At 35.7% G+C, this 13,623-nt stretch overlaps 1 protein-coding gene across 5 annotated transcripts in view; it reads left to right on the top strand.

Moving 5' to 3' along the window:
• Positions 1-13,623, top strand: part of nectin1b (nectin cell adhesion molecule 1b) — a 263,397-nt gene that overhangs the window by 240,480 nt on the left and 9,294 nt on the right. Inside the window, exon 11 of one of the 5 annotated variants that reach the window (XM_038282819.1) lies at positions 12,315-12,362. The exons of the other annotated variants lie outside the window; for them this stretch is intronic. Within the exon in view, the coding sequence (XP_038138747.1) occupies positions 12,315-12,362 (48 nt within the window). The remainder of the gene's footprint in view (positions 1-12,314; positions 12,363-13,623) is intronic. 5 annotated transcript variants of the gene reach the window in all.

Genomic DNA, 13,623 nt, shown 5'->3' with positions numbered 1-13,623 from the left:
GATATTCTTTTCTAAATTATAACGTTCTCTAAATGCTGGAGATGTTATCTAAAATTGTTGGAAAAAAATCTTCTTTTTCCATTTTTGTCCTGCCAATGTGTCGGTTAATGGCAGCTCACATAAAAACAATATGAAACCTTTTTTTGCACTGAAGTCAGATTTTTTTAAATGTATGTACTGTAAAAAGCAAATACATTTTTAGTTTTCCATTTAAAACTACATCAGGTAGACATTATCTGTAGATTGGGTGTTGTTTATGGAAAAGGATGGCATGGCGGTCATGTTAAAGAGTCATACAATATTTTAAAGACACTTCTGCCTTAGAATAATTTCAAAGTTGCTCTGCGTAAGAATTGAGAGATAAGTTATGTTTTTTGTTTATAAACTGATGTCAGCTTTTCCTTATTCCTTATAAATATATAGAGAATTAGGTTGTTGACATACACACAGCATAATAGGTTGTTCATTGAAATTAGATAGTCTTGATAGTTATTCATGGTAATGAGGTAAAAAAAAATTGTACTAATGCATGGAGACTGACCTTTAGTCTGACTGAAGTCAGATTTTATCAATATCTTGGGAAAAACTAATACTTCTGCCATGCTATAGTGCCCTCCATATATATTGTTTGGGACAATACCCTGCATTAAGTAAAAAATGCTCTATCTTTGCCTGTCTACATATTTACATTGTATTATACAGAGGCTGATCCCCAGCTAAGCTGGCAGCCACATTCTTTATATATTTTTTAAGCAATTCTGCAACATGACTGCTCCAGCTCTGAAATGCCACTGTCCACAGGGGTGGACAAATACTATAATTTAATCTCAGTTGACTCTATGCAAATGCCTTGCTTATGCTGATAAAGATTCACCTACACTAAACATGAAACTGACAGGATGACCTTCAGTGCATCATGCCAGTATACAGAGCGCTGCACTTTTTCCACGGTTAGTTATGTTTCAGCCTTATGTCACATAAAGCTAAATGCATAATTTTCCTTAAAATTCACAAGACACTGCCGTGTTATGACAATGTGAAAAAGGATTTTTGAAATAGTGGCAAATTTTTTGAGAATAGAAAAAGGAAAAAAAAAATCACATTTAAATAAGTATAACTTTATTTGCTGGATGCATATGTGGCACTATAAAAGAAAGATTTACATTAATGAAAGAAAGATTTATACTAAATAAGTTGCCCCCTGCCATTTAATTCCAATATCTAAGGTAATTTTCTTTTAAATTAACCACTGGTAGAATCTATTACTTTGGAATAATATGAATTTCGCCAGCAGAAGGCGCTGAGTGCAGTGTGTACCAGTTGCAGATGCTCTGGCCAGAAGAAGAAGTTGGCCAGCCTGTTGTGAAGCAGTTTAGAGCGAATGCACCAAGCACCTCCTATAACCTGCTGTATGTTTCTGTTTTGTGGTTTCTGCAATAATAAAAGTGTTGCACTGGAGGTGAGTTGACCGATCATTTTCAAAAGTGTAACACATATAGTACCTGGATAGAATCTGACAACCCAAAAATGTAACTGATACTAGAAAAAAGAGTTTTGCAATTATGATGTATATTTAAATGCCTTCAAAAGGCCTTTGGCTCCTCACAACCACTATTCAGCATTTTCCCCATGATTAAACCTTAGCGCATTCGCACAAAAACCTACAGGTGCTTAGATCCGGTTTCTTACAAACTCACCAATTTTTTCTTCAGTCTTCAGCTACCACTTTATGCATTTCATATGCATTAATACTGTTAGAAAAAATATATTGGATCTATAGGGCTTTTCATCACCCTATAATGGCCTAATAGTTCAGTTTTAAAAGTAACTTAACCATTTGGTGAGTTGATGAGAAGTTTAATTCATTTCTGTTTGCAAGTACTTTCTTCCGCAATATGTGGGGGAGAGATAGTGGCCAAAAAATAGCTCTAATTGTTATCAAGGTCTGACATAGCAATGTTGAAATAGTCTTACAAAACACATGCATCATTTTTCTAGCATAGAAACCTTTGATTATTTGTGCCCCCGTACTGCACCAGAACTACTTTTTCTCTGGGGCGTTACCGGCTGTTTCTCACAGCAGGAGGCTCAGTGACAAGTAGGGACACTGTTGCCTCTCAGCTACAGACGGTGAACGTTTCACACAACTTCATGTCCAAAATCCTGATCTATCCTTTTAATCTTACTCAGACCAGATAGGTTGCCGGGATACAATAGCAGCGCTTACCATCGGATTTGCTTTGTCAGTGAGGCTGAATAACAGTTAAAAGAAACTTTAATACATCTGCAGTCACACCCTGCAAAATCATCACATCGCACATCATTGCATCATACACATCTTTTTTGTAAATGATGACACATTACTGCCTCCAACCATATCAAGATATTACAGTTTTCTAAGATCAAGGACAATCGGATGAACACTACCAGAGTTTTCTCTGTTAAGAAAGATCATCTTTCTGTGAATTACCCTCTGTATTTTATTGTATTAAACTTAACTTAAGAGATAGATAATACCATGGTTTAACAAGCACATTCATAAATGACAAAGAACTGTCATAACTCTTTGAAAGCTTCACCACCGTTTTCTGCCATTTGTGAACAATGGTTTTCACTAAGGCTTGCTCGAGTCAAAAAGCTTTAGAAATGGCTTTGTAACCCTCTCCAGGCTGGTGAATTATTTTTCACTGGTACCAGAATTTTTTTTTTTGGAATCTCTGCTAGATTTCTAGCTTTTAAGAACCTTTTAATAATTGGTTTTGTGTTCTTCACTGAGCGATTTCTTGAGAGAACAGCCATGGTAGTAAGAATGCCTTGGTGTTGCGAGGTTTGGATTTTTTTAAATCCCTACTAATAAAAACCTTAATTCAAAAACTACCTTTTGTGTATACGTCTGTTGTCTTTGACTAATATCTAAAATTTAATTACGGCATTGTTCAAAAATGGTTTAGTGTGAAGAACGTGCAAAAAAAATAAAAAGAAGTCAGAAAGGAGGCAAACACACAGGGCCGTACACTCAGCCCAAAAAATACTGAAGTCAAGAGTCCGTCACTTCAAGGTGGGCTCAGCGGTGTCACGCTAGAAAATGTTTTTAATTCCATTAATTAAATCTTAAAGAGCAAAAGCAAAATTATTCTGACTTTTGAATAGGCTAGACCAGGGGTTGGCAACCCAAACTGCTCAAAGAGCCATATTGGACCAAAAAAAAACAAAAAGTAAATCTGTCTAGAGCCGTAAAAATGTAAAAGTCTTATACATGCCTCGTATGGAAACACGGGCTCGAAGTGTATTATCCCACTGTAGAAAATGACTATGTGGGCTTAAATATATAATAAGCATTCATGATTAAATCTTTATCCTCGAGCAAATGTCACATAGCAGCATGAGGTGAGGGATGAGCAGTGAACACTCTCACCGCGCTGCTTCACTGTGTGCCGCTTAACCGCGCGCCGCTTAACCGCCCTTCACCGCGCGGTTTAAGTTTTGTTGCATTGATGAAATTATAGAAACACAATAGAGAAATCTTTCTATGGTGGACGTGTTTCTGTTGGAAGGAGTTGATTGAGTCATGAGGAACCAAGCAGGAACTGACACCCATCAGAGCAGAGCTCTCTAACCCTGAAATCCCCCATCCCAGCGTTCCTTGGTGTGATTTATATTTTTAGGATTTGGGGAAAAAATGGAAGACAGTTTCCATCCCTGCATCAGAGCTCAAGCTGTTCGATCTGTGGACGGTTTTCCATCCTTGCAAAAAAACTAGCAGCAGTAGTGGAGTTTGGTGATGTAATCCACTTCTTAAATCTACATTTGTTCTCCTCTAATTTATCCAGAAGTTCTTCAATCACCATTTTTCTCTTCCTCCCAGCTTGGTTGTCGGCTGCATATTTAGCTTACCTTCCCTGGAAATGCCTTTCCAAATTTTTATTTTTATTTTTTTTGCCAACCTCTCATTACCAAGCAAAAATACAGTCAATCCTTCCGCACTGATAATGAAAGAAAATGATTGGGTCTATTCTTTGAATTCTCTTTCCTCATCAGCTATCTTCCTTTTTCCCCCTTTGGGATCTATGGTCCGAGACACTCCAGCAGCCTGGCACTGCGCAGCGCTGGTTGCAAGTTATGACCACTGATCTCGATGGCTATGACGCAAATTATTGTTTAAATTTATTTATTATACAAATGTTTACAGCATTGGAAAACATAATAATTTTTTGTTTGACCTCCTGCACACCATATTAAAACAAAAGAAAAAAAAAACTTGATTTTTTAGAAGTTTTTGAAAAAGCTCCAGGGAGCCGCAAGGGGAACGCTAAAGAGCTGCATGCTGCTCCGGAGCCGCGGGTTGCCGAGCCCTGGGCTAGACGGTGCATTTCTTTGTTTCTCCTTCTCTGCCAGACATTTCAGGCAATATAAACTTGATTTTTATTTCATCCTTTTTTTTAAGCTTCGATCTAATGGTGCTGTCACACCTTGACGATTTAGCCAGCTTATGCCAACGTTCCAGAATCTTATAAAATGCTGGCATACAATGAACTTTCTATGTATTTTTTCAATTTTGGGCATATACATAGAGTATTCAAATAATCAAAAAAAATGTCTTTTTTAATGTTTTTTGTATTATATAAGCTTTTTTTTTAAATTGTCTGTCGTACTTTTTTTTTTTTATCTTTAATGACACCTTGCTTTAACTCTTTATACCCTATATAAGCTACTGGATCCAGAATTACCCTGAAGGAGTAATCCCAAGGGATTAATAAAGTCGAGTCTAGTTCAAAATCACAAGATTTCTCTAAACTCCGCAGTCCCAATATCGCAGTCAAGGATCCATCACACTCACTTTCATGCTCACCCTTTAATGGGCATGATACAGATTGTATAAGCTAGACACCGTGACTTAGGAATAACTTAAGTAACTAGTAACTGCAGTAACTTGACAATGCTTAACTGTAACTTATACGCTGGCATACGTCAAGAAATTTTTAACTTGCCGTAGGTCAAGGTCAGCGTGCTCATAACTTACAGAAAACTTACCCATTAATTATCTGATGTATGCCAGAGTTTTTGCCAAATTTTTTGTACATGGACATACGCTGGCTAAATCGTCAAGATGTAACAGCACCATAAAGGGTTAGAAATTTGTACAAAAGAAGTTCCAGTGTAATTGAAATAAGTTACTTAATATTTACTTCAGTATTTGAAATAGACACCCAGACCCTATTACATTATTATGTTGATGATGGTGCCTAATCTGTTCACTCTTGTTATAGAAAGCTTTTGAACATATTTTTATTATTATCTTACACAATACTTTAAGTAACATGTAATAAACATTGACTCTTAAAACACATACAGTTCTGACGTGTGATCTTCATTTTATAAAATGGTCACTGCTCTCCCTCTATCTCTCTGCTCAATGCTCTTCTTGCTGCTTGGCACAGAAGGGGGTTGTTTTTACTCACTATCCTGTTTTCCCTTAGGTGAAGAATCATAGTGAAATAATAAAAATGATAAAAAAAAATAATAGTAATTCCATTTCATCATTATGTTTCAAGGAGTTTTATTTGCTATTTCAACATGTTAAAAGTAAATTAGTTTTGCAGGTTCCAGGTTATCCCAATGTCATTGTATGAAATTGTAAAAATAGCTATAAATAAGATGAAGTATAAATATTAAATAAGCAAGATAAAATATGGACATTTAAGCAATTATATTGAATAAATAAATGTAGGAGTATACAATATTACAACAGTTGTAAATAAGAATGGGGCATTCTGAGGCTTTTTGAGGGACCATTATGGTGACTGTTGAAGTAACCCCCGGCTCACACCGACTCCGGTCTTACTGTTGCGGTGCGGTGGGTGCGGCGCCGCAGTGATTCCAAGTCATTAAAAAGACGTAAACCTCTCTCACCGGCTGCTGAGCTGTCCGGCTGCGGTTACCGAGACACTCCGGCGCTGCAGAAAATTCCGCAAGAAAGCTATCCTTGCGGCGTGCCGGAGCCCTTCGCAACAAGCTCTCGCAAATATGCTTATTTGGGCCGTGTTATCGCGTGAAGTTACATGAACTCAAGTGAACTTCTGTTCTCGCGAGTTAAATCTCCGGACCTGTTGCCGGAGCCGCAGAGCTGCACCACACCGTAGTCAAAAGGGCGGTGTGAGAGGGGGTGTGCGGGAGTTGCGGTCTCCGTCGGCTCGGTAACCACACCGGAGCCAGTGTGAGCAAGGGGTTAGGGCAAGTTACCAGAGAAAATTAATTATGATTTTATTTTGAAAATGTGATCTGATCTGTACCAACTTGCTGCATTGAGCTGTGGTGTTCTGTTCCAGCAAAAATATAAAAAAGTTCAGCATCCAACACTGAGAAATCAACACTGAATAAACGTTTTATTTTTAGTTGATGTTCCCTTGCCCTCTGAGTAGCTGGCTGGGCTGAAATATTTCCACATGAAAATACATATATTCCTCACTGTTGTCATCAACAATTTAAACTGCTCTCTATCTGCATTTGTAGCTTGATGTTCTCCTCTTCCAGAGACTTCCATGACTGACGCACTCATTAATGGCGTCTGTAGCCTGTGTGTGCCAGTTACTATAGTGAAAGTGCGTGTTGAAGGTGCGCAGCACGTAAGCCCAAACCCTCGAGCTGCTTTTTTTCCAGTAAAGCTATAGTGGAGGATGTAGTTTCTCTGGGTGGATCATCAAAATAAGTGGTCCTCATGTTTACATAAGGCCGTCCTACATGCTCGTCCACATTTTTGCTTACCGCTGGTCGAGTCTGACATAGTGAATAAATTGCAAATGTTCTTTTGGAAAGTAAGCTTGTATGACCAATGCAAACAGCTAATTTTAAACAGATTGTGCAAGAATGGGCTTGTGCATGCTCTTGCACGCCTTTTATATGCGTTTCCTTTTGGGAGAGGGTAAAGGGTTCTGCACTTTTTTTAAAAGTGGAGTGGGCAGGTCTTTTCAAAAATTCAGGAAAATCCTTCACTATACCTTTAAACAGTCGCACTACTCTTTGCTCTTCAACTATAAAACCCCTAGCAGTTTTGTGGAAGACCAATATCATTGTCCTACATTCAGTTTCAGAGTTTATATATTGCACAATATAAATAAAACTTACAACATAAACACACAAGGGTCAGTTAAAGCGTTGTGCATAAAAAGTCCCCCCATTATCCGTACACTGTACATATTCATAAAAATAGGTGACGTAATCAGAGGCAAGAAGGTTGTTCAGTTAACTCTGACCTAAAAGTAATGAGTAAAATAAAATCAGCAAAATCGTAATTATGTATTTTCCTTGCATCCTTTTACAGTGATTGTGTATTATCAGATATAAAAACTTATTTGAACTTTATTTCCCCCCAAGGTTACATTATCTACTTAATTCATTGGTTCTTAAAATGGCTTTAAGGTGAGCAAGATTTCATTTAGATTAAACCACAGTATTAAATGTATCCATTTGAGGCGGTTCTTCTGAGGTGTGTGGTGCTTTGGTTCAAAAGTGGACCGAAATCCAAATGCGTTTACCTTCGGCTTAACTTAAAGGTAGAAATGTACTTTAATTATAGCCTACTTTTGTTGGTTCAGAATTGTTTTCCTCGCCTTTCAGGGTTTGAGATGTTCATGTTTTAATCCTGTTTTATCTTGTTTACTAATTAAATGTGTTTCTCAACAAATGGTTCTTGAAAGCACCTTCAAATTTTTTGGACACATTGCTGAAAACCATACGAAGCCCTGTACTGCATTTCTAATTGTTTGCATTCTTTTAGCTGTTAGGTTTGTGCACTCACAGAAACAAATCGGTCATATGTGAGTTCTTCAGCAGACCACCAGAAAGCCAACCTTTGGCAAATACAATAGCTGCAGTGAAGTTGTTAAAAGGGTATTAAACTATATTTTCAAGCTTGTGTTAATGCAAGTGAGGAATAAGCACAGTACATTACTAATAATGACAGTGTTAATAATAGCTCTGGCTCTTTGGCTTATATGTACTTTTGTTTCTTAGCAGCATCATATTAAAATTCCCACATATACCAATGTATCCGTTGATTTTTTTTTTCTCAAAAAAAGCTTATTTTTCTTTGTCTCCATTATAACATAAAATATGAGCTGAAGCAGGAAAACTTTTAGAACCTGCGGGACAGCAGCCCTCAAGGACAAACTTCTGGCAGGCCTGATTTAGACATTATCAGTTTAAAGTAAAAATATGATATTAGGATTTCAATAATTTGGAGATGTTTTAACATTAATGGAGATTAACATGAGGTCAAAGACTTAATACTAAACAACCATCATTCACTTAGGAGGGAATTTTTTAAATATTAAACATGCATGAAAAAACAAAACAAATTAACCCAATTTTAGTTATAAATTAGTTACATAGTAACATAAAATGACTGCATCTATTTCTTTTTTTCCCAGTCATTTTTTGGTTCAAGTTTAATCATTTACCATGAATAGTTTTAAATCCTCAAATAAAACTAAATAAATCATCTCAGTGAATATTTATGTCATATAATTAGAAAGGTAGAATTTTATAAACAAGTATTTTTTTCCAATTAGGGGCTAAAACTGTTCATTTTTCCACCTGCATGTGGTGTGATTTTTGACTTTCTGTGTGTGGAGAATATTCATCCTTGTCCACACTATCACTGTTTCACATTTTTCATGTTTGAAATAATCCCACTAAAATTCAATACAATTAAAATTTTACCAGTTTTGCCAGTTTGCATTTAAATTAAGTTTGAAACTTGTTAATGATTGATCTATTTTGCATTTAATTTCTTCATCAAAACCTCTGATGCATGTTGAGGTAGGCCAGTAATCTTAATTAGGAAAATTGCTGGGCACACAGTGGGCATTAAAGATAGTGTTCACTGTATCTGCTCAGAATTCCCTGAAGTGAAGAAAACTGTGGATATAACAAAAAGAGCTTGATAAAGCAAAACATACATTCAAAGTCTTACTGTACCGAGAAGCTTTAAATTATATAAATGCAAAATAAATGTGAAGACAAGGCAAAAAAGGAACAAGCAAAAACAAAACAAAAAACACATTTGCTTACCTGCACTGTAAGTTTGTAATTAAAAAGTTCCTTTGCAAGAGCAGAAAGTTCTGTTTCTTCTCATTTTCAAAATATTAGTTCTTTATTGGAAGTCTTTGCTAATACCTTTGATTCAATATAGAAAGAATGTCATAAAGAAACATTTGTATTACAAATAATTTACCTTCATTATGAAAATGTGCTTTAATGTTCTATTTATTTATTTATTTATTTATTTTTAACTAAAGCATATATCTCCAACATCTGTTTTTGTGCAATTATTTGAGTAAAAATAACTGGTTTTCTATTAATTCTATTAATTTGCATATTCCATGGCACAAATAAAAGTAATTAAACCATGAACAAGTAAGAGAAATGCAAAAGTTAATAAAAAACATGTTGGTACAAAACATTAAAACTAAAAGGGTTTTTTTTTTTTTTTTCTTTATTAGAAATACTAACATAATTTTTACTAGTCGGAATTACATGTCAGGTATCTGAAATGTTCACTTTAAAGATATCTGAAATACTCTACATATCAAGTTTAGCAAAATTATGGTGAAAAGGCCTCCTAAAATGATTAAAAACTTGTAGACATGTAAAATTTTGTTATTACTGTACAAGTTTGATTCCAGATTACTTAAAAGGTCATTCCTACTGGCAGAAATGTAAATAGTGATATCTATACAAAAATTCTTACTAAGAGTATTGTAATTGTAAGGTAGAATGCTTAAGTGCAAGGGTCTGCAATGCAAGGGACCCCCAAACTGAGAGGGAGTGGGGACCCCCTATATATATATATATATATATATATATATATATATATATATATATATATATATATATATATATTGCATGAAATTGTGTTATATCAAACTGGTCCTACTCTATTTCAGATGAAGTAATGTAACGAAAGTTTTACATGACTTTTACATGACTCCATTGGATTATTAAAGTATTTCTGATTCCGATTCCTCGTTGATAGGACAGGTGTTGTAAATGAAATGGTGCACAGCTTGAAGGAGCTCCTGTGTGTTGCTGAATGTGTGCATTGATGACTGAAAGACATCTTCTGCCTCCATTTATCTGTTTACTAGTGACAGCGGGCCACAGTGACAGCAAATCCCATAATTTGCTCTCTGTGCAAAGCATTCCGGGATATATCTGCCTTTTCTGAGGCCTTTCTTTTCTACTCATACACTTTGTAGACAGTTTTTTCTCTTATGATCCTCTGCTATTTTCAAAGAACCATGGTGAGAAAGATGAGCTTTAATGACTGTCTGAAACTGTAGCTCACCACGGATATACGGCTGAAAGTGCACATGCGCAGAAAAAGAGAGCTAACAGGGATGAGCACATAGGACGGCCTTAAGTAAACCTGTCACGAGAAGGATTGACAATTAGGAGGACCACTTATTTAGATGTTCCACCTGGAAATACAAGATGAAATTCTATACGTTTAAGACAAAAAGATAAAAGGATCATAGTTAGTAAGAGGAGCAGTAAAAAAAACATTATCCTTAGCAGGATCTAGTGTGAGATTTTATAAAACCTCAGCGCAAAGCAATACAGATACAAAATAACATTTTGCAGGAAAAGGGTGAAGGCAGTATGTGAGAAGTTGCACGTTTATATCTATGAACATGTGTATGTGCATTTGAGTGTGTACAAAGTTCAAGTTTATTCAATTATTTTTTTGAGTTTGAATTTAAATACATTTGAACTTAAACCTGTTCAAAGTAGGTTGATGTAGCAATGTAACAGAGGCCATTGTCCTTGATAATATGATGTGATGTTTATCAAGCAGTCAAAAAAAGTTATCAGTTGCCTTGGGCTGACCAGATCCATAATAAGCAGGGTGCTCTGGGGATGGTTTTGGAGACAGAGAAAAGCATCCTTCCTCCACGAGGGCAAGTCAGAAGTGGGGTACTGCTAACCATTTGGTGCATTAGGCAGAAATTATTTGTGGTGACATAGCCTCAAATCCCTTCAGTATGTGAACCTTTTCAACATTTTAGCATTGAACAATTAATAAACTTCTAAAACAGCTGTCATTCGGCATATCATATCGTAAGTAGGCCAGTCAATCAATTATAATACTAAACTGTGATTGAAGGTGCGAATGTCAACTTTTAACGCATGATTAATCACAAATTGATTTTATTTTGTTCTATTTTAATTAATATGTTTTTAATATTATTTCAGAAAGAAATACTTGTTTTATACAAATATATGTTCATCATAAATGCAACAATACCAACAATGTCAATTATCAAGAATATTTTACAGAAGAATCTATAAAGGTACTTTTACAAAAAAAAAATGCCAGAAGTATACTTATGCACCTATGTAATTACAACTAAGACAATAAATGTGTACCTGTCATGCAGAGAAATGAACAAAGACAACAGACTTTAAAATATATTAAAAGAAGTAAACAAAGTGCAATGAACAGTGGCACTGCCTGCCAGTTATATCTTAAGTACAGATACTTTTTGTTGCCCCCCTCCAATTCATAGGCCTAGGCTCCTTCAGCCTATGAACTGTTTTCATATTTACATGGAACAAATTTTTTGATTAAGTAAACTTTCAACATAATTGAAAATAAAAATAATCAAATAATATTTGATCTGGAAATTATGCAAAGGCTATGGAATTTCAAAAGCAAGCATTGTATTGCCTTGACATTCTGTCGACTGTTGGTTTAAATTTTGCATGAAAATAGTTGTTCTTAACAAGCAAGGACATTAATAACCTGGCAAGGAATACATACTTCTTTAGCAGCTTGAATGGTCCTTGATACTGACCTGAAACAAATAAGTTTTTAGACTTCAGGCAGTGTCTCTAATAATTTTGTCAGGAGAAGCTTCCTTGTACGTCCCCTGCTGTGAGAATACCAGTTAAGTTTGGCATAAGCTCCTTGCTCCCCTTTTGTTATCCTCAAAACCACTGTTGTTATTTTACCATCTATCGCTAATATTATCCTTGCAGATCTATTTGGATCTAACATCATCTATTTTGGATTTGTTTCTTTAATTGCATGTCCAACACATACAGGACGAAACTTAATTACATATTCAAAGCTTTTGTAGAGTGTAGTTTGCTTATGCATTCCTTTGCTTATGCATTACTCCTTCACATTTTCCCTAAATGTTAACACAAAAATGACTGCAATTATTTATGTTCAGTTAAAGGAATGCAATCATATGTCGGAAGGATAAAGATTGGTTTTTTTTGTGGTTTCATTGCATCATTAACATTTTCAGAGTTGGGATCATCGTATTCGTAGATGTAGAGATGCTTGAAGAAGACTCGTGAGTTTTATTTCATACTCATGCTTATCCTGTTTTCTTTTTTTTTTTTTTGTCATGCATGACCTCCCTTCATCATAGACAAGTTATCCTGAAATTGTTACAATCCCTTTCTGTTTAGTCTAGTTTCATGAATTTAGTGAGTCTAATTTCCAGTGCATGCTTCTATTTTAATAGTACTCCTGGTGCATGTGCATGGAAAATGATAAAATAGATTTCGTGTATAACAGTGAGGTATAACTCTAATTACAGATATTTAAGAAATATCCAATGTTTAGTTTGGGTATTTTTCCAGCATGTTAAAAAATATTAATTTTAAACATTGGTTCAAAATTAAAATGTAAAACACTGGTGACCCAATTATAAGTACCCCTCCTGGAAAATGTTTTTAAAACCTTCTTTTGCCAAGAAAATGGAAAACAAAATATGGACTTCAATGAGGTTAGTTAACAAAAGAGATCATACTAGAAAATGGAATTTATATAAAAGTGATTTACAATACATTCGGGAAACTGAAAAGCTCTTAACAAGAAATTCAGGAATTCAGCCATTCATGAAAAACACTCAGTGGCGAACTACATTGCAGCAGCAGCTACCGTGGAGTTAACTAACAGAAGCAAGGATGCTGCACACCCTCTGACCACCATCAATAGGATACAAGAAGTAGCCAACAACACATGGCAGAGAAATCCGGAGCTCAAACCAGCAACCCTTTCGTTGCAGAGTGAACTCCTGCATCTGAAGCCATTATTACCCCAAGTAATGGCACTTTAATTATTCATTCTGGCGAGAATAAAAAGAAACAGCAAAATGCATATACCTATCTCTGCCTGCTCTGTGTTAATACAGTTTTTCACTACAGGAGATTTCGTAAAATAACACATAGGAACACAGACATTAACAAGTACTTGAGCATCAGATGTCTGAAGGGGTCAGCATGGCGGAAAACTCAGAAGAAAATAAAAGAATACCTTCACATCAGAGGAAGGCCCTGCATTCTGGAGATCTCTGAGGGAGGCAATCTGACCTGGATGTGTGACCAGTACATCTGGTCACACTAGACATCTTTATGGACACAAAGTAAAAATAGGCAGTATCTCGACGATATCCAGGGGTGGCCTAGTTCTGAAACACGCTGACCCAACTCCCAATGATACTACACAGAATAGCTACTCTAAATTTTTAAACTGATAGTGGGCAGGGTAACCCTTGTTCTACTCCTAAAACATTTCAACCAAGTTAGAGCAAACAAAGAGTAGTCTTT

This window comes from Cyprinodon tularosa, unplaced genomic scaffold, assembly GCF_016077235.1.
Source record: "Cyprinodon tularosa strain WSP-4 unplaced genomic scaffold, ASM1607723v1 ctg188, whole genome shotgun sequence".
NCBI lineage: Eukaryota > Metazoa > Chordata > Actinopteri > Cyprinodontiformes > Cyprinodontidae > Cyprinodon > Cyprinodon tularosa.
This window is presented reverse-complemented; position numbering and strand designations above follow the sequence as displayed.